This window comes from Poecilia latipinna, unplaced genomic scaffold (genome assembly GCF_001443285.1).
Source record: "Poecilia latipinna isolate Pla-1442-1.1 unplaced genomic scaffold, P_latipinna-1.0 Scaffold518, whole genome shotgun sequence".
Classification (NCBI taxonomy): Eukaryota; Metazoa; Chordata; class Actinopteri; order Cyprinodontiformes; family Poeciliidae; genus Poecilia; species Poecilia latipinna.
The window spans coordinates 191,535-213,063 of NW_015113134.1; the positions used below are offsets into that span (position 1 = coordinate 191,535).

A 21,529-nucleotide genomic window follows, 5' to 3' on the forward strand; every position below is an offset into this window, starting at 1 on the left:
TATGTTATCAGCTTCTTTAAAAGATCGAACAGTTTCAGAAGCATCAAGAAAACATACTTTGCACTTTATAGAAGTATATTTAACTTGATGAATAAAATCAATCCCCTCTCCTTTGCAGAGTCGTAAACAACACAGTGGCACCCATAAAAACACTGCCTGAGGCGCAGAGACAGCAAATGGATTATTTGGCTTGAGACTTTCGCCAACAAACAAAACAGAAGAATCAATCAAATCATTTTGCCAATAAATCTTAAGAAAATTGGAAATATTCAATGGTTAGTACTGTCAGTTGGTTTGATGGCACTGAAGATTTAACATCAAAATATTTAGTGACAAATTTGAGTTGACTGGCATGGCGACTTTTCCAGAGATATACATAGAAATCAGATGCTAATTGGCATCGGCTAATTTTCTGCTCGACCAGCTGGTTTGAAGCTTAATGATTTGATGTTCTGATGACTCAAAGATGGGTATTTTCAGCACGAGCGAGTCGTAATTATGTTACCGGAAGGACAAAAGCAGTGAGGAGCTGCTGAAAAAATTGAGGCATTGAGACTATTCAGTTATTGTGACAACAGAGAGCAGGGCCTCAGTGGGTGCTGCTCATCTCACTTTCTACTTTGGATTTTTACAGTTTTGGTATCTACACACCTTTTTCCGATTTAAAAAAAAAAAAAAAAAAAAGATATACGCCATCAACTTTTACTTGCCTTTTTGGTATATTGTCATGCTAGAGAAATGGCCTATATTGTATTTTTGCAGATTTTACACATTTTTAGCTTGTAAAAATAACCAGAAGAGTTATTAAAAATATTGGCATTCAATTAGAAATCACGGTAACGCTTCATTTGAAGAGGTGTGCATAAGACTGACATGAACATGAAGGAGTCTTCAGGAATGAAGTTGTCTTAACAGTTGCATTAAAAGTCCATTAAAAGTGTAAACTTTGCACTAAAAGTGTCATTATTTACCAAATGACACTTCATGACAACAGTCATAGACATTCATAAGGACTCCTTCATGTTCATGACAGGTGTTATGTTTATGAGCGTGTCATGTCGGTCTGATGCAAACCACTTCAAATAAAGTGTTACCAAAATCTCCTAATATAAAAGCTCACTAGAGAACGGCGTTTTGAACTTATCACAATCTCTTGAACTATTTTTACCTGCAGTCCAACTAAAAACTCTTTGTAGTTGCAAATGTTACATGACCTTTTCAAAAAAGGTATTTTTTCTAAATATCTACTATATTATAACTTGTCAAATTTGTCACCACTTTATTTGTATTTGAAATCTCAATAATCAGGTTCCATATCGTTCCTAAAACGAACCCATACCACGTCATGATGATGCCACCGTCATGTTTCACTGTGGGATGTTTTAGGGTGATGAGCAATACTAGTTATGCATCCCATAAAAACTACCACTGCACATCATTATGTTCACAGATGCAGTGACCAAATGGGAAAAGTTAAAGGAACAAGGACAGTTGTGCAAAAGCTTGCATCTCTGATGAATACAACATAGACATCTGTAGAAAAGCAAAGTGACCTTAATCACCAGAACATAAAAAAGACATAACGGCAAATCATCATCAGGCGCCATCAGTCCAATCACTTAATTGTCCCTCTGTACCACACCGGCAAAGGTGCAACCTTGCGCTGGATGACCTCATTATATCAAGTGTTCGCTGCTGTCTAGGCCTGGGATCCCCTCATCTGTATCGTATTGGCCTTTAAAACAAACTGAGGAGATCTGGGTCTTGTGGGAAAGATGCTTTTTGCTCAAAGAAACCTGAACCACTTGGTGCTTTAAAGAGCCAATGGATTGACTCCCTTTGGATTCCCCGGCCTTCACGCTGGAAAGCACTTTGGATTATAGCCTCTATGAAATAGCATAGGTTATTCTATATATTTATGTCAGTTCTACAGCTGCATCAGAGGGAGCCCAGGGTCTCATTGAGAATCTGTCCATGAGTGAAATGGTTTTCTGACTTTCTACAAGTATTGCTTTGCCGGCCTCCAGGGTGGCCACATTATACCGAAGAGGTAAATCAGAAACACACCCTGGGATATCCTCTGTTCCTTCTCATTCAACTGTTTGGTGTTCAACGGATGGGGTCAAGCCTAGCCATGGTCATTTGTTATTCCTTCACATTAGCCAGAAGTAATTTATAAAGGAAGAAATTTGGCGAGAGAACAGGTGGAGAAATTGAGAAAGGGCGATAGTTAAGATATATTTGAATTCTCAAATGGATAAAGCAGGAGGAAAAAAAGACACTTAAAGACAGAATGTTATATCATCTAAAGAAAGCACCTGATTATCTCATCATCTTCATCTGTCTCATCGACTAGGCTAGACTTCTCCTCCTCCCTCCTGTTAGATCCTAAGGTATATCCGTTGCTTAAGGATCGACACACTTGGGAAAGGTTGGCTGGCCGTTGGAAAGATGAGTAGGAGCCGTAAAATGAGGAAATAAAAAGGGAAAAAAATGCAGATGTAGTCCAAGCAAAATATGAATGGGGGAGAAAATCTGAAGGGGTCGGAGAAAATGATAAAGTCCTGGTAGAACTGATGGAGACAGAGAATTGAGTGGGAGAAGGGGGGAGATGAAGGAGAGGGATTATTATCTGGTATTAGTCAACGATGTGAGGGGAGATGAACTCTTGTGCGTAGCAGCATTTGCAAGAATGAAACTGCTGTAAAAGAAGCACATTATTCTGTTCCTGCTTCAGTGAACTATTGTTGTTGGATTAATGTTGGCGTCACTGTCCTGGCAGAAGGTCAGCCTTACTCCCAGTCTCAGTCTTTGAGATCTCAGTCGCAGCTCAACCGTGAAACGAACCAAAACAGGCTGCTTAAACGAAAGTAATGCAAAACATTAGGCTGTCCTCAAATGGCCCATGTGATCCCCTCCTTCGGCACAGATCATAATCTTAATATCAGTGAAAGACCAGAAAATTGTGACGTGGAAACGGCACCCTTCAAAGGTCTAAGATGGATTGAGCTGTTTCAAGCTACCTGTTGGCAAATGCGGACCTCTAACTGTAAAGTACAGAGACCGGTTCTTGGAACTCAGCCATCATTTCCATCCAAGTTTCAGACAAAACCACTGGAACTTGGTTTCTGGAGAAAAACAGATCTGTGCCAGGAGTTTACCGAGTAAGACGTCCTGCTTGAAGATATTTGATCAGCCTTTCATTGGTCAGCGCCCAATCTTCTCCAACCTTGAGAGGACACTGTAAGGTATTTCCTGGAGTCTCTCAGCTGACAGAGCATGATGATTTGCTTTCCCGCTGATGTTACTGTGGGAAAAGGTCATGCCTCAAATCAAAGCAGAGTTATTTTGCCCATCTGGTTGGTGAATCTCTTCCTCCGGTTCTGTCCTCTACTTAATATCATCTTCTCTTCACAGTGGCCATAATAATATCTCATTCATCACTTTACTGTATGATGAACTTGAAAAAAATTGATTTTCTTGCTACTGAAGCACCTCTGTATAAAACACTCCAGCTGTGGTCTACTTTACAAGACAAATTATCACTTAAGGACAGGCTTTCAATGGATGTTTCAACATTATTCTTTCTCCATTGCACTGCAGATGAGGCTGCATCACCTGATTATTCTCTGCAGGCAGCTTAGCCTTCCTACTGTTCTCTCCTCACCTCTGGTTGGAGATAAGAGCTCAGGATGGAGGATTCATTGCTTCCTCTCCTTCACACTGCCCTCCAGCCAGTGTCCATGTTCATTTCCTCAACTGTACTTGTGTGGGCCATAATAAGATTATAATTGATAAAGCAGGTGGTTTCTTCCTTGCTGATCTTGCATCTGGAATAAAACAAAATGTATGCTGCATCTCGTTTTTATATGTTTGTAGGCTACATATGTTTGAAGTGAGCAAAGACTGCTTACACAGCAGTTCCATCATTTCCTCTCGCGTTATAAATACCATGTTTGTATAGCGCTTTAGCGTTAGTGAAACTAATGCCAATGATTAGTGCTTTAGGACTAACACAAGTAGCTTTTTAGCTAGCTGCATCACCACTGATGGACACGATATTCGTAGTAATTCTTCATTAGCAGAGATTCTTGTTTTAAAAGCCAAATAGCAACAGTCTTTAGTAAGCTCTTGTCTTTATGCTGCAGATGATTTTAAGATGTGGAGCAGTTTGCTAAATCGCTTGGCTAATGCTACCTGTATATTTTGATACGACTTGTCGATAACTTAGCTCTCGACTCATTTAAATGAATTATGTGCTCTCCAAGCGACTACTACAATCCATCTGCATTAAAATCTGAAAGCTTTCATGTTTTAAACCATTATTTATGCGATTTTTCAGAATGGACTTGTTTAATTATGGTAGACCTCTGTTCAGTTTGGATTTGTTCCGCCAATCAATAAACAGTCCAAAGCGTTGTTAACCTCACAAAACTAATAACACGGGCAGAGTGAAAGTCTGGTATACTTCTCTTATAATCCACCATGTCCTTGTTGACTGAGGCATTCCCATTTAATCTTTGTGGTTTTTGTAGTGTCTGAAAAGCAGACATTTGGTTGAAATGTGTTGTTTTAGAACTACAGCTGTGTTGACAGAAGATTAAAACTCTGTTAGAAGTGCTGACTTCATTTGCATGACTTTAAAAGGCTTTCATCACTTTCCTGGAATGGAAATGGATTTTTTTTTTATCCTCTGTTGATTTGTTTGTCAAAGATTTACAACGCATACTGATGCTTAAATATCTCTCTACAGAAGCTTTAAGCAACCACAGCTTTATTAATGAGACCGTCTCTTTTGTTGAAACCAGACTTTTTACTTTTTTTTTAAATACATGCAATGTAAATATTGCATTTATTTTCCATTTGTATTCATGGAAACACTCTGGGTCCAACAGCGCAGATATTGCACAGAGACCGTGTCCTTCACACTCCATCCTTAAACCCCGAAATGAGATTTTTATTTTATTTTATTTTTTTTAGAACATGTCTGGTCAGAATTCTCTTCTGCCAGCTAAATAAAGGGAAACAAATCAATCTGTGTGGAGTCCAGGAGCAGCATCCAGCTGTGCTGACTGTCAGAGTAAGGCTGCCCCAGGGGAGTCCTGGTAATTTCTTTCTGCATTACACATGTTTTCCTTCCCAAACCTTGATGATGGTGCTTTTTCAGAGTCTAACCACTGAAAGCAGGTATTTTATCAGAAGCAAAAAAAAAGAAAAAAGTTCTTGCAAATCTTTTGAGTTTTTGTGTTTACTCAGCCGATGTGGGATTTAACTCTGCCGTCTCCATAGAGAAACCGAAGCCATGCTCTTCACCCGGGGCAGAAATCTACAGCTGGGTTCTCCCTTTTGATCTGGCTTCTAAAAAATTAGGCCACAAAAACTTCACATACATTAATCAGCCATCAGAATGCACAGCCTTCATCAAACACTTTTACAGTATACTTTCATCAACTGCACATTTGATGTTTAATTTATGTTTATCAGTTGGAAAGAATTCAAGAAATTAATGTGGCCTCTTTCCTGTGTGGCCTGAGTTGTTAATGGAGGCTAATGAAAAACGTTTGCTCCTGTTCACCTCAAAAGCAAGACGTTGATTTCGATTTCACTTTATATGGAACACCTTGCAGTACAGAATTGGACTGCCTTTTACCATTAAAAACACAATTCTCTATTTCAAGTGTTATCAATGGTGAACAGTTGTGGCTGTAACAGTTTTCATTCTGGTCATTAGTGGCGTTCAGTGTCCTCAGCTGCTCCACCGTGCAGCCTCCCATCAGTGAGCATTTCAACTCAGCATGACCCAGTCTCTGTGCCGTAATATCCAGCCATTTTATTAGCCCTGTCCCAGTGACTCTGGGTCTAGACGCAGGGCAAACAGACTGGAAAAACGCTCGCTGTCTCGTCCCAGACACTTCTCCCTCCATCAATCTCAATCCTGAGAAAGCAGAAACGTCCCCCTCCCACCCCCACCCTCCCCGACCCGTTTTCCTTCTTGTCCACTTCTTTTTTAGATTCTCAGTGCACTCCACCCATCATCTCTCCCTGCTCCTAAGGGACGGCAAGGTCAATCGCGAAGCTGTCCGTCACCCTCGTGGGCTTTAGCGGCCTGTTGTCCCTGCCTTTAACCCCGTTAGTGAACTGCAACCGCTGTCACTCTGAATCTGTTAAGACTGGGACATTAATAATGTTGTCAGGCGCTGGGTTGGCGTAACTTGATCACAGAGGCTCTTGCCTCTAGGTCTGCAGATCTCCTCTTCTCCCCGTTGGAAAATCTTGAATGAAAAGAGACGCTAATAGGCGCCTAGCTTAAACGGGCCAGCAGCGACGGGGGACGGGTGCTGTTAACACTCGCATTAAGAGCAGCTTTTTTTTTAGATGTGCTTTGATGAAAGTTTTCAAGCAAGATATGATCTTCAGAAATAATCCCTTCCTCGCACCTTTCAACACATCATCTCAAATAAATTCCCCGCCCGACAGGAGAGGGCCGCGACAGGGGGAGAGATCAAACACGCCTCCGTCCCTTCACTGGTCTTGACAAGTCTCTGTTCAGACAGCTCTTTTTCTTCCAGGGTACAAAGCCAAGTCTCACACGCTTAGCTGGTTGCGCTTGAAGTTGCATGGGAACAAAGTGGCCGGGCTCGCCTCGGCTTCGCCGTGACTGGTGAGGCCAAACGTCACGCGGTAAAGGCTGCATCATGTCGCCGCTAAAGCTGCGAGGTGCAAAGAACAAAAACCTGGTGAACGAGGAAGTCTGAGACAATTTTTAACTCAAAGTTCTCAGAGTGTTGCTTTTGGTCCAATGGGTGTTGGGCTTCCAGATTAACTTAAAGAATAGTTTCTGGTTTCCAAGAAGCTCAAATTGTATTTAAAGTGACACTCACATTAAAGTTAGTCATTGTCCCCGTAACCATGTGACGTCGCAGATTTGCAGAAAAGCTAAGAAATCCTCAGCAGTGACTAAAAGAACACATGCCATTAAATCCCATTAAATTTTAAAACATTTTCAGCTGTTTACAGATTGTTCTTTGGGTATTGTTTTTTTCCTTCTTCCATAGAAACACAGAGTATGACTTTTTATCTTTGTGAGAAATTTCCTTTCATTTTTAAACATTTTGCATGTATTTCTATAACCTTACCTTAAACCAGTGGTTCCCAAACTTTTTCTTCTGCGCCCCCCCAGTGTGGTTTCCAAACATTTTCTGCTGATAAAAGTGACACAAATATGGGAAGTGTGGAAGCCTCTACTGTATCAAATTGACATAGGAATAACAGAGAGTTGGCCATTCTAAGGTAAAAACCCAGCGCATACAGTGTTCATGTTTTTTTTTTTAAATCCAGACGGCTTCCCGCGCCCCCCCTGCAATGACACGGCGCCCCCCCCTAGGGGGCGCGCCCCACAGTTTGGGAACCTCTGCCTTAAACTAACCATTGCCTTTGTGTGCCTAACCCTAAACTTAACTCAATTCACATCGTTGTCCTAAACATAACCCATGGCCCCAAAAGAGCTTTTTTTCTTCATAAGGAGTAGGTGGTCATCACAATGTGGTAATTCTTAGAAAAATAGGTCTTAAAGTGAGAAATACAAAAATCTGCACAGAAATACTCAGTCTTCCCTTGTCTGGACTGTGTTTTCCTAGCTGTTTGGGATGACTGGGAAAGTTGGAAGAGTGTGTCTGAAAGCCACGAAGGATGGAACCTCTCTTCTATTGCTTTGTACCACCAGCTATTAATGGATAAAACTTGTCAGCAAAACCGGATAGGAAATCCTAAGTTCAGCGCGGTGGAAGTGTGTTCTCTGGCTTTGTCCAGTCTCCATGTGTCTGTCAAGAAAAGGGCTATTTCCCACTTGGCAGAGGCAGCGTCGGAGGTTGTTTCTTTGAGAAACATTAAAAGGAGGAAATCCTGACAGAGCGCAGACCCTGGATGAAGCAGCTGAATAAAGAAAGGGACTGGGGGAAGTTTTGCAACATGGTTCATGAACACCGATTCAACCTTATTTTCTAATAAACATTCTTACAAATGCAGGCCCTGTTTTAGTCTTAAAATGAATAACTTATTGGCTGGAAAAGAGATTATTGCTTAGTGTTTTAATTGAAAGTCTCTTCAGGTTCACAGGATGGTGGTTGTTATATTAAAAACCCTTAAGTGCATAAAGACATGAAAAGTGGAGCAAAACAAAAGGCAGTGATGAAACACTCAGCATTAGTAACAACCCTTGAACTCTGAAAGACGAAGATCCTTCCAGCAGGGATGACTGAAAACTACTCAGTGACTCAGCAGCAGTCACCTGTGATTCAGGGCACAGTCATGGAGCGCTGGCCCCAGATGTTTTACACATCAACACTTCCCTTACAGTAAATTTCAGAATACAACCAGCCAAACTGGCCACATCTATGATTTATCCCACATATTTAAGCGGTGACTCTGTGCAATCTGCAGCTGTCAAAAGCGCTAAAATAGCTAAAAACCAATAGCTCCGATATATTTGTCCGTCTATCGTCAGACTCTGTTGCAATAAAACAATGAGAGCCTACAGTTAGTGGGGTAAGTTCAACCCATAGCATCAGATCGTAAGGGAGAATATCCCAGGTGAAACCTGACCTTCCCAAACAGACTACATTTTCTTCCGGTTCCATTAGCAAGTTGGGATTCCCAAAAATGAGCTTGAGAATGTTGCTGGTTTACCTTATGTGGGGCCCGTTTCCTCTGAAACCCAATAGAGTGGATTGGATCTCCAAAATAAACTCCGAAATTACCTCCTGGACAGCACCACACACAGGACGGTGTGAAGTATCAAATGAATGATCCTTCTAATGACTCCATTAGTGAGTCATTATGTGTTAATTCTCTTGCTGTAATGCTCAGTGGTTGATGACTGATGCTGTTGCTGAACATTGCTCGGGTTCGGCTTGAAGTGGTGGAGCCATGCTGACCACACTGAGGGATTAATGACTCGATTACCACATTAAGTAAATTAATGACCAGGATATTTTTTCCCCCTCACCTGCAGGTCCTTTTCCACTGATATCAGGCTGCTCTTTCTCTCAACCCAGAATCAGAATCTCTCACCCCAGTTTATCTGATATCACACCAACACCTGTTAACCCCCCTATCAGATTTCACCTGGTCAGAAACTCGTTAAGTACAAATGTGGAATTTGATTTTCTCAAACTGCTCTACATGACTGCACAAACCAAATACACCAACACACATAGAATGAGTGCAACAAGTGCAATTAGGCTGGAATGTTTGTGTCAGAAAGCTGTATAGCAAATTGACAGCTCTGAATTTGATGCTGAAATGCTATTTGATGGCAGCAGGTCAAGATATTCATGGAGAGGGTGTGAAGAATCTCCAATTGTTTCTAACCCTGTTCCTGCAGCAGCTAAAAAAATCAGAGTAGGGACACTTCAATTACCTTTTTAGCTCTCATTTCTGTTCTCTGCAGGACCTTCCTGTTGGCTGTATTGCAACTAAAATATTCAACATAGTTTCTGATGCTAAGGGGTGTAAAGTCAATAATCATACCCTTCGTTTTTTTTTTTTTTTTTTTTTTCCTGTTGCGCACCATGTTGTTGTCTCTGCAGAGGCCCTCTAGCTGTTTGACTTCCTCCCTTTGCACTGAGTCATCATTCCTCTGAATGAGTCCAACTACTGTGGTGTCACCCTTAAATTTAATTATACGCTTTTCCTCATTTCCTAACTTGCTTGAAATAAATCCCACATGTTGGGTTAGGGCTGCCACGACAAACCTCTCTCTGTGTTGCGCTGTCGGTGCTCACATGCCAGTTGTAACTCACCGGGGCACGAGAGAAAACGAAGCTCCAGGAAATCGTTGATCCACTTACTTAGCAAGACGTGATTAAGACGGTTAAAAATGGATTGACTGCGCTGTATGGCAATTTAAATTCCGTGCTCGCCTCATTGGCCACAACCTGTTCATTATATTTCTCAAACTGAATCATAGCCCCCAGAGGCTAAACTGATGGTGATGCTAAATTAGTTCAGGTACGGCGGTTCTGTTTGATTTGGTGCTGTCCTGTTTACTCCTTCTGAGTAGTACTTAAAATAGATATATCTAATCTGATATCCAAGTGTGGCAGCATCATCTAGGATTTGATGCTGTAAAAGCCTTTATTTGACATCCTATAAATGCACACCCCAGATATTCATTTGGATTTCATTGATATGTTCCCTTTAAGTTCAGGATGGGAAATCTGGTTTATTTGCTCTGGCTGCTGTGAACTCTGGGAAATATGCCTCATTACTAACCAAAGAGCCAAAGCCAGTAGGCTTTTAAAGTGGCGGGCAGTTCTGGTTTTCGCTCTCAAACCATAATTCACAGATGATTCTTGAGTGACTCATTAAGTTCAGTCGTGCGACCCTCAGCTGCTTTTCAGCATCCAGCGACACCACAGAAGCAGGAATGTGTCGACTGGCCTTCTGGATGACGGTTGGTGTTTTGGAGCCCTCTGCTGGAGGACCTCTGAAACAAACTGTAAAGTGTGCAGTGGTGGCAGAAGTGATATTAGGAATATGAATCTTTTACAGGTTTGCCTGTCTTATTGAAGAGGAATATTAGTTTATCAAAACCCTTTTTCTTTACTATTTAAAAGTTTAATACATTTTGATGATTCTTGATGGTCAAAGATCACAAAGAAAACATCAGAAAATATTTTTTACTTCGCTGAAGAAAACCTTACCACCACATAAAATTTATTAATACAATCTCATAACCTTTTTTGTATTTTGAGCCCCAAATTTTATTGTAGCATTTGAAGTTTGTATGATAAATCAATATGAGGTCATGCATAATTAAAAAGTAAGTAAATGGTTTTGAATATTTTTTGTAGGTAGAAATCTGCAAAATGTGAAACATTGTAAAGAGTGTAGCCACCTGCGGGGTAGAATAATATCCCAAGCTTTAAACATCTTACAGAGCTCTTCTCAAGCCATCAGAAATGGAAAGAAGGTGCCAAGGAGAGCAACATATCGCTGCCAAGCACAACTGAAAGGCAGTATTGAGAGTTACAGCCAACATAACTGGAGAAACAGAGATGACCGCTTAGGAGGGGGAGAAAACCCTTTTAGACTTACACTCTGCACATTTGACCTTTGTGGAAGATGAGTAAGATCTAACCCATTCATAGTCCTCAACTGAAAGGGGTACAATAAACAAGAAGACTAAGGTGGTCTGATCAAATGAGACTTGAACTGGACTTTGTGGCCTGTAAGCACATCTACATCTGTAGAATCATACAGTGGGGATGATTTTCTTCAGGAGAGACTGGGAAATTGGTCAGAATTAATAGGAGGATGGATCTCACCTTCCAGCAGAACTGTAAAGAGCTTTAAGAGAATTGTGTTAGAAGAGCTCAGTCAAAAATAAACAAAAAAACTTTGGCTCCTCCATTTCCATGTGCCATGTTTAAAACTTCAGGTTTTTACCCAATATCAAGCAGGTCAGTCGACACGTTTTGTTGCCGTTTGCTCATATTGTCAGCCCCTCAAACATTCATCTGTTTTGCAGTCAGAATGGTTTTATGCTAGCTAGCCAGGCTGTGCCTTGGCCACGTCCTCCAAAAGGGCAGTTAATAAAAACAGGCCGCTGCTTCTGGCAGCCTGACCGTCCCCCAATCACAAAGCCATTAATCCTGTGATGTACTGTCATTAGTTTCTTAACAAACAGATGGCTGTCGGGCCAGAAACCAAACAGACACGTGTTGTGTGCTGAATACAAATGGACTAGTAAATAGGCTCCATGCTGAAGAAAACTGGTTGTGTTCGGGGCGACTAATACCTGGCTCAGATTTTAGCAGTTGGAGCGCTTCTATGGCACGGTGGCAAAGAGCTGCTCCTACAGCCTTTCAGGCAATCCCTCTGTACGGTCCTGATACCAGGCATGTAGAAGTCGCTTTTTACCGCTTTTATTCAAAACAAATTCAAGATTTTTCATAGATCAAACCTCTTCTTGGTCAGATCCCTTAGAATCTCTTTCAGTGTTTTCAACCCACCCCTTTTAATCTTAGTCATCTTGATCTAATGGACAGTGATCCAGCCAGATGTTGTGAGGAAGTGTGACTAAACTGAGCAGACCAACGGTGAGTCACACAGGCGGGCATCGTGCCCGGATCATTTAGTTTTTGTCGGAATCTGTTCGGAGCAGGACTCCAACCCTCCCGGAGGTGGAAGCCACTTGACGGATGTGACGCCCAAGTCATTTTCTGTTCACAGGTGTAGACTGACGTGCCGCAGCCCGAGATGCAAAATGACAATGTAGCTTGTTTGCCTCTTGTGATTCATCTGCGTGCATTTTGAGTGGGAGGAGATTAAAGAGGTCTGAAAGAGGGGCCCCGTGGCATCCCGGAATAGACGGGTGTCAGCCGGAAGCCTCCGCATCCTTGATGGGGCCTCCGAACAAGAACATCCGACACGAACCCCTCAATTACGGCTGTAAACCGGCAGAGTGAGGTCGGCTGGTGATCTAAGCAGCTCGCCTTGTGAGCGAGCAGCCGAGCAGGTAATTAACGGCCTCTCTGCATGCTTCCCTTTATGTGTAACGTCTGTGGAATACCTGCTGCCTGGTCATAACAGCTGGCCAGGGCTGCATGCTGTCCTCTCTGCTGGTCAGAGCCAAATTGGATTGGGGATGATAAGCAGTCTCCTTTTTGCTCTTTTTGCTTAAGGATGAAGGGGTTTATAAAGCATTCAGTCAGAGAGAGGAAGCAGACATGAAGCTTATGGTTGCTGTTTCTGAATGACGGGCTCAAAGCCAGACACACTGCGTTACCATGGTAAAATAGCATGTTTGTGTTTATTGTAGATATAAACCTGCCCTGAAACGTCAGCATTGATCAGGCATTATGACTGCTGATAGCTGAAGTAACACTAATTATCTAGGGCTGGACGATATGGCTGTCACATTATAAGGGCTTCATGTCAGTCGATATAGATAAATTGATTAGTTTCTTTGTTTAAATATCTGAAATGCTGCCAAACTTGTGGCATGAGCTTTCCTGTTTTATCCATTCTCAAACTTGGTTGTTGCCACCAACCTTGTTTAGTTCACTGTGAGAGGTTGAGTGCCTAAATCCTTTCCTCTGCATAGATCTCCTGCAGATCAGTGAAAATAATTGAAAATTCTATCGGACGTATTATCTACTGATATTGATCGTGTGTTCATTGAAATATACATTGTGATTGATTTATTTCCCAGCTCTATGATTACCTCTTCTTTATGGAACTTGTTGTTGGGTGGGATGTGTTAGGTGGTGAACATTTTGCCCTCAATGCGGATGGATGTGGTTGAAGCAGAAAACTGGGGCAGAATTTGAACTGGGTTGACCAAGGTCAGCATGCAATGACAAGACAACTAAATCAGACAATCTCCAAATCTTGTGGGGTGTTGTAGCTCTGCAGTGGTCAGTATCTATCAAAAAGGGGTCAGAGGAAGGAACGGTGGTGAATCGGAGGGCAGCAATAGCCGCCCCGAGTGGTCCAATTATAGAGAAGAGCTACTGTAGCTCAAACTGCTGCTGGAGTTTGGGGATTTTTTTTAAATGAAGTTCTGTGGTAGTATCATGTGTAATGGTTTCATATCACACAATCGTCTGAAAAAGCAGATCTTTTGGTTGTTTGCTGGTCTCGATCAAGTTAATGTGTGTAAACTGTGTAAACACAATGCCAAAGTGATAAGATTTAAACACTGACCTTGGAGAAGCAATTGTCACTGCGTATCAATTTGGATTAGTTTGCAATGATTTTTCCCAACATTAAACACAGTTAAATGTTCTTTGTCACTGTTGAGTATTTAAGACCTCTGCCAGTCTTCCAGAGAGTGGATGTACCAACAAAACCATTAAAGGGCCAGATGACTTTTCCCCTGGAAAATTAGTGACTAGGTGAATCTACAAACACTGTACTGTATACTGAGAAATAGTTTCTGCCCCATTTTTAATTTAATTCTATTATTTGATTTGCACACTACTCTGCCAATAGGCAGAGGTTTTTAAGTGTAACTTGTGTTGGTTCATGTTGTCCTTCAGTAGTTCTGCAGATGTTCAGGCCTGAATTTCTCTACCAGGCTGGCACCATGGAACAGAGTAATGAGACGACATGCAGTGATTTTCCTGGCAGGAGATGATGGAAACTAATAGGTACAATGGTTAAAAGTTAGCTGTCTGGGAAAATGCTTGGGATTTGTACATCTTACTCACTATCAATATTCCTGTCTGCTTTTCTGCCGTCTGTTTCCAAATCGTGTTTGTGCTCATCTGTCTTCAAGCTGTTTGTCTTCTCAATTTAATTTGTTTTTTGTTACCAGCTTTCTCCACCTCTGCGCTCTTTGGCCGTCTGTTCCTACTGCACCGCAAAGGATCAGTGTTGAGAGACGCAATGAAAACACATCCAACATAGACTGTGTGCTTAAACTTCTCACAGCCATGCAGTTATGTCCTTTTGTTGACAGAGCATCTTGGCAGATCCTGGTATGAGAAAGCAATACATCGTGTTTTAGCAGCATGCCCACCACCCTCCGTTATCTTTTGACTGTAGTCATTTGGTCGGCAGCAGCCCTGACAGAACAGGACAGATTTGTCTTTGCTTCAGCATCAGCTGCTCTTGTGGTTATAGTGAAACATAATGGCTGTCCAAATTCTGGCATTGTGCAAGCTCAATGAATGTATAAGTGGCTTAAGTGAAAGCTTTAGCTTAAATATGCAGTAGGATCTCAAAACAGACATGCATGGCAAATCGCTTTTCCACGCAAAAGGTTCGCTGACATTCGGTAGGGCCTGAGGAAATGTTGCATCTGTCTCAGCTCAGTCATTTCGTGTTTTCTGGAGCTGCATCTTTGATTCAGTTTATATAAAAGCGACTATTCCCACCCTTTGCTGACTTGAAAGGTTTTGTCTTCACTTTAATTTAGTTAGCGATTTCTCAAAAGTGCATGAAATTCTTCTATTGGTCTTAAATATATAAGTGTTTCATTCCGTCAGTCCCAGATGTGTTTAGCGAACTCTGCAGGATAGGCTGTGATTGACAGCTGGCCCAACAACAAAGAACATCTCCCTGCTTATGCCATATGTGACCTTTGGATTTCAGTGTACTTAGATAGCTCTGGAGAGTGTTAGCACTGGAATTAAACATATTTGTGTTTAAACCTGATGTCTTCATGTGGGAATGGCATCGCTGCTGTTTGTACATCATAAAACACCAAATCCCCCCAAAACTTAGGAACCCCCTCCAAACTGCTGATTAAGTTAAAACTTTTTCCACAAATGTCCACATTGTCTTATGAAATCCCTTTTATGCCATGTCGATCATGCATCTCGTGTGATGCAAAAAGTGTCTACATTGCAGTTTTTTTTAATAAACTAATGCAAACAGCTGAAAAACCACCTCATCTTAGCGATTCTTCTTCTGTGCATGCGGGTCGCTTTGAGGTTGTAAGCTGTTCACAGAAGTTTTATTGCGGTCACATTTAATTGGTAGAATGAACGACTATTTAAAAAACATTGGATTTTCAAGAATCAAGACTTTTATGTATGGATTATGCCCAAAATCGTGGATACAAGCTGCTTTCAAGAATTTTCAATCAACTTTAGAGATGGAATAAGAAGCTCTATCATTAAAGTAGAGTTGCTACTCTGGAACTGGTTGCCTAGATACCTTCCTATTGAAGGTTTCTTGACGTTTCCCACGGGGTTGGCATCCTGGGGGAGACTCGAAACGAACCGGATGACCTGGGAACCTCTGGGGATCCCTTCGGAACTCTTTACTTCGAAAACCCAGCCTTTGATAATCAGAGAGTTAGAATCACATTTCTTTTCATCACCTTTGGAGATATATATATTTATATATTGTAAATGTATTACCCTGCCAACTCTGCTGCTGAAATCTACACGCACTCAAACTGTCAGACTTATTCCATCTGTCACATGAACTTCTGTGGCTACCTTGTTTGCCCCCGCCCTCCATAAACTGTGCTGACAGTGACATAGCCATCGGATCCGAGCCGGCTCTTCCCATCCTTCAATTAGTTCCGCTTTTGCAAAGTGGAAGACTTTGCAGAGGAAGCTCCATCACATTGCGGTCCTATTGATTCACTTGGCTCATCGCTCATTTGGTTAATGCAGCTCCATGTTGTCTTTAATTACATTTAGTACCCATGTGGGAGCAACCCCGTTGCCAAGCGGACGTTTTCGAGCCAGCTCCGCCGCAGAAGACTCGTCCTCGTTCAAACGGTATTAAGCAGCTAAATGTCATCTCAGCCATCATATTTATGCTCCAACTCCTGAAACAAAGTTTAACTCCTAATGTATCAGCTCGCACTGGAAGGATGCCCTGATTAAAGAGCCCATACATTAACAATCATTCAGCAGACGTGCATTAATAAGTCCAGCTGGCTGGAGTGACTTCATCTCTTTTTCCAGTCTCTTCTCCTCTTACTCCAGTGGTCTGTTCCTCCTTTTACCTGGCTCCCTCCAGAGGCCAAGCAGTGCCACTACAGATCTCTGCCAATAATACCTGCGTAGCAGTAGTCACTGCATTGTGATCAGGACGGTGGGAGGCAGTTTATTTGCTACGGGGCAAGAGGCGGCTGTTTGCCAGCGTTTGGGATCCCTGGCGCTGAGGGGGACGGGTCTGCAGAGCAGGTAGAGTCAAAGAAGAGAGGTACTCCATGCTGCATCAGGGGGAAAAACGCCAGCGGGGAGAGACACTGGACTTCTGCTGATTGATTCTGGCTGCCGAAAGAAGGAAAGTAAGAAAGGAGGAAAGACTGGCCGAGGGGAGGGAGAGTGAGAATTTTTACTTGTGTCAGAGCAGCTGTGGGGGATGCTTTTGCAGATTGTGTTTTTGTGTGGAGGGTGTTTGTGTATTATGTCAGTTCTCCCAGTCAGCATCTCTGAAGCTGCTGCTGCTGCTGCTGATGTTTCGCCTGAGTCACAGCGCCAGCTTCTGCTTCCCAAAGCGATCAGGATCCTGACAGGATAGGTTAATGAGTGCAGAGGGGCCATGACGTGAGTGGCTCAGTGAGCCGGTATGGGGGGACAGTAGGAGGCGATGGGTTCTAAAGGTCTCAGCTAGAGGAAGCTTCTGCATGTTTTAGGCTGCGGAAATGCATGCAACAGAAGTTTAGTTTCTGCTTTTTTGCTTGTGGAGCAGAGGGAGAAAATGCCAAGACATGCTGTAGATTTGGAAAAGTTGCTGAATCTGTGTTTTCTGCGGTCTGACAAACTGCTCTTTTAGCCCTTTTTCAGTGTTTTTACAGAAACACATCTGTGTGTTTTATGATTAGGTGAAATGTTCTGTCATGTAGATTTAAGAAAAGCAAATAAAGTAATATATGAACTGTTCCACTGGGGTCAATGAGTCTACGCTCAGCATTGCTGAGGGAGCAGTCTCAAACTCTAGCTTCTATATACATGCTCTTACTAAGCACTACTGTTCTCTTTTCTGCTTTACAGAAAGAGAACAAGGAGCTGACAAAATGTAATAAAATTTGCTGCCAAGTTTTCTACAAACAAACTTGTTAGGATTGTTTTTCTAGTTCTTTACACCAAGATGCTTGATCTGATCCAAACCTTTTTTACCCAAATTAGGATTTTGTCTGTTTCCTCTTAATACCGATTTTAGCCAGTTCCAGTTCTGCTTAGAACTGCAAGATAAGAAGACTGAAGAAGCACATTCATGGTTATGACCAATCATTACATAGTTGCCTCAGAAGCAGAGGTGATGTCACACTGTGTGAAAGAGCAGCCACTGTAATAAAGGGTTTTTTTTTCTGATAAAAGTCACCTCACTGTGCTTCCACACAGAAAAGTATTTCTGTGTGGAAGGATTCACAGATCAGAAAAAGATTTTATTTTTGAGCTTCCAAATGGCCAGTCACTGGTTCAGGCTGGTCAGACCTTTTGAACATATTTTCTTCTTTTCTGTGTCTGCATACAACTTTCAGGACCTACAGCTTCAGCAAACGTATTTATTTTCATTTTAATTGACGGTGTAGCAAAATATGAACATTAGACACAAGGTTTTGCAGCTTCCTTGATGGAGGTTGGAAATTATTAATCAAACAGAAAAACAAAGCATTATTAATTATTCTAAATGATCAATTTTAGCATATTTCTCTATTTTTCAGATTTTTACTGAACAACAAAAATTTAAAAAATGTTATTTTATAATTTGATCAGTCAAATTATAAATTATCAGGTTGCTAAGGAGAAAATTGTCAGATTCTGATCTCTGACCTAAGGATCGGCGCCTCCCTTATTTCTGTATTTCTCTATAAATCTCTTGCTATTTATTTCCCTTCCTGTAAGTTGAAATGTGACTCCCACCTGTTAATTCTTTACTTTTTTAACTTTTTTTTTCATGCCTACACTTTACTACTTATCGTAAAGAAATTCCCTGAACCAAACCACATCAGATTAAAAATCCTGCAGAAGGGCAGCTTTAAATGAGCTAACTTCCTGCTTCCAAGAAAACAGAAAAGAGCGGGATAGAAGTGTTTTTAATTGAGAGCAGTGTGTGTGGTTTATGAGGGGGGAAAAGATTATTTCATCATGAGAAGTGGTTAGGTTTTATGTGGCAGTTTCTCTGGAAATCTCAACCATTTGGGATGGTGTAGCAGGAAAAAGCCCTCGCTTCCCGGGGGGGGGGGTATAAGACATTTATCCTCTGATTTCTTGTAAAGTATATTTTTAAGACACATAATTAAGGATTTGTGAAAAACACAAGAACATGTTTCAGAACAAATGGCATCGCCACGTTACAGTTTCAGTTTATGAAAAGAAAACCTGGTACTTCCTATTGACCATCCTCCTCTGTGATTTACCTGTGGAAGTTTAACTTATGTTAGCTAACTAACTAGCAGTGTTAGCTGCCCTAACAATAGTTAAGGGAAGTTAAAACTGACTCTAACCTCCAAACACCTGGGGAAAACTGTGGTCACTCAGGTACTTCCTTTGGCATCAAAATAAATGGATTTGAAACTATTAAACGGTATGAGGAGAAATAAGGTCAGCTTTTTATAAAAAGCTATAGTAAACAATTAGCAATTAGCCCTTTTACATTAGCATCTGCTCGGTACATCTTGAGTGACATCGAAAACACCAGGTGCAGCGCTTTTTGTGCTTGTTGTTTGTATCACATGGAAATCACCTCACATTACTTTCTGGACTCTAGGACTGAGCTGCTATGACCCAACCACACAGATCTGGTACTCGGTTATAATGGAGAATGACCTGAACCACTTGGTGTCGAGAAGAACCTAGAAGATTGCTTGATAGTGTAACTAAACAAATTAAAATCACACATGAATTCATCTCGACATGGCAGTTTAAGCCTTCATTGGAAAGAGATTCTTCTTTTTTGGTGTTTGTAGAGATTTTTATGGTCTCATTGGGCAAAATTTGCTTTATTTGGGGTTATAGAGAAGTGTCTAAATTGGATAGAGTTTTTAGACACTAAAAAGAACTCTTCTTAAGCTTTTCCATACAGCTGACTTATTTGGTCAAGCTCTTGGAAGCTTAATGTGATTTTGATCACAATTTACCCTTGGAACCAGGCTAAACGTCATAAAATATCTGAGTTTATAAGAGCCTCTGAACTTAAAAAAATATACAATATAAATGTAAAAAGCTTAAATCATATTTATCTCAGGATAGGGGTGGATCTTTCCTCCCTCCCATAAATAACTACACAAACTAAAGGTTAACATTTTTTGTGTGCAGGAATATTCTGCTGCAATAAAACATTTTATCTTAGGCCTTTCTACATCTGACATCAACAAATGTGGATGTCTGAAAAGTGCTGTATGTTTGCAGTCCATGCGGGTTGTTCTATTCACATGTATATAACATCTGAGCGTTTAATGAAATCATGTACTCATCCCTATGATAAAGATCAGAACCAGCGCAGGTCTCGGTGCAGTCTGGAGAATCAAAGGTTGATCAAATATTTGTGTTTGAGTTGTGAGGAAGTGCAGGACCCTGTTTGGACAGCACTGCCTGGCACAACATCTACCAGAATACCTGAGAGACGGATGGAGAGAGCTGGACGCTGTTGGTGCAGACAGCACGGATAAAATGTTGTTTATTGATATCTCTGAGGATAATAGAGGCTTGAGGAATAAATCCAGAAGTGTGTATTTCTCCTCTCTTGACATTTTCCTTTATTTATTCCGAGCTTTGTGGTGGCTTAGAATTATTTATGCTCAAACCAGACGTTAGTTTTTTACTTCTATTCGCATCAAGCGCTTTCTGAGAGGTTTACATTCACTCATGAATGGGCATGAATTTCATATTAGTTATGGGCTTTTTGTGACGCATTTGAGCCATTTTGATGCAGGGTGGCCTACAATACAAAATTTAACTGGTAATGGCTTTTGGAAACAGATGCACATGTTTAGAGAAATGAGAGTTTTTGGAGCCATTGATGAGCTTGTATCGTGATTTAGGATGGATAGTTGTCCTTTGAAAGAAATGATAGAACATGCTAGCTCTTGTACAGACCTTTCTTTCAGGCATGGTCTGTTAGTTTTGAACAGACATGAGGCCTTTGCCATTCCACATGTTTAATGTTAGCCTGTTGTGAAAAGTGTGGACATTTACCCCAAACACTAGGTGGGGGGTGTATGTATTCTTTCTAACTTTTGTATCATTTTTGACACTGTGAGACTCAGAGAAAACTCAAACCCAATTCTTGGAATTTATATTTTTAAAACTAGATGATTGTCTCAACTACTTCATAAAAAGCCCCAGAATCTTACGGCATTAAAGCCGACTGTGGGTGTATGCAAACGTCTCCTAATATGTATCTTTTTAAGGATTTACTGGGATTGCTCCCAAGGATTTGGGCGCCTTCTCCGGTCTAACTTCTGTCCCAACCTTTCTCAGAACTCGCCAGCCCCGCACTGAGTGATTGACAGCCCCAAATGTACTAACAGTATGTTTTGTCCTGGTGTTGCAGATATACACAGACTGGGCCAACCACTACTTGGCCAAGTCCGGCTGTCCACGCCTCATCAAAGACCTGAGCCAGGACGTCACCGATGGAGTCTTGCTGGCGCAGATCATCCAAATCATAGGTAGGCGACCGTGTGAAATGTGTCGTTTAACAGATAAATACAGCTAATTGAAATGAGGACACACTTTGAAGACTCTATAGTTTAGTTCCCTATGGTGAATAGAGCGACCACCCACTCTCTGTTTCATACACACACCGAGTTCGGTCTCTGTTGCAGTTGGCTGGTGTGACAGTCTGATATCGGGGCCAAAACACAGCAGTTGTCCTTTGTTTTGGGTGCTGGAGGAGCTGCAGCAGCAGAGATCTATGGCTATGACATCCCTTCAGTTAATGCATGTGTCCCCCATTGTAACTCATGCTCCTGTTTATGCTTCTCTTTCTGTCCCTTTACTTTCTCTGGCATTCTTTTTTTTTTGCTTACTATATCAGTTTCTTTCTAGGTCCCCGAGTTTTTGTCTAACTTCATCACGAAACCTTCCTCTGGAACAACTTACCAGTA

The 21,529-nt window shown here is 41.5% G+C and overlaps 1 protein-coding gene across 15 annotated transcripts in view; it reads left to right on the plus strand.

Annotated features, from left to right (window-relative positions):
- Positions 1-21,529, plus strand: part of nav3 (neuron navigator 3) — a 273,084-nt gene that overhangs the window by 139,593 nt on the left and 111,962 nt on the right. For all 15 annotated transcript variants that reach the window (XM_015040585.1, XM_015040583.1, XM_015040586.1 and 12 more), the window contains one exon: positions 20,974-21,091. In XM_015040585.1, the coding sequence (XP_014896071.1) occupies positions 20,974-21,091 (118 nt within the window). The remainder of the gene's footprint in view (positions 1-20,973; positions 21,092-21,529) is intronic.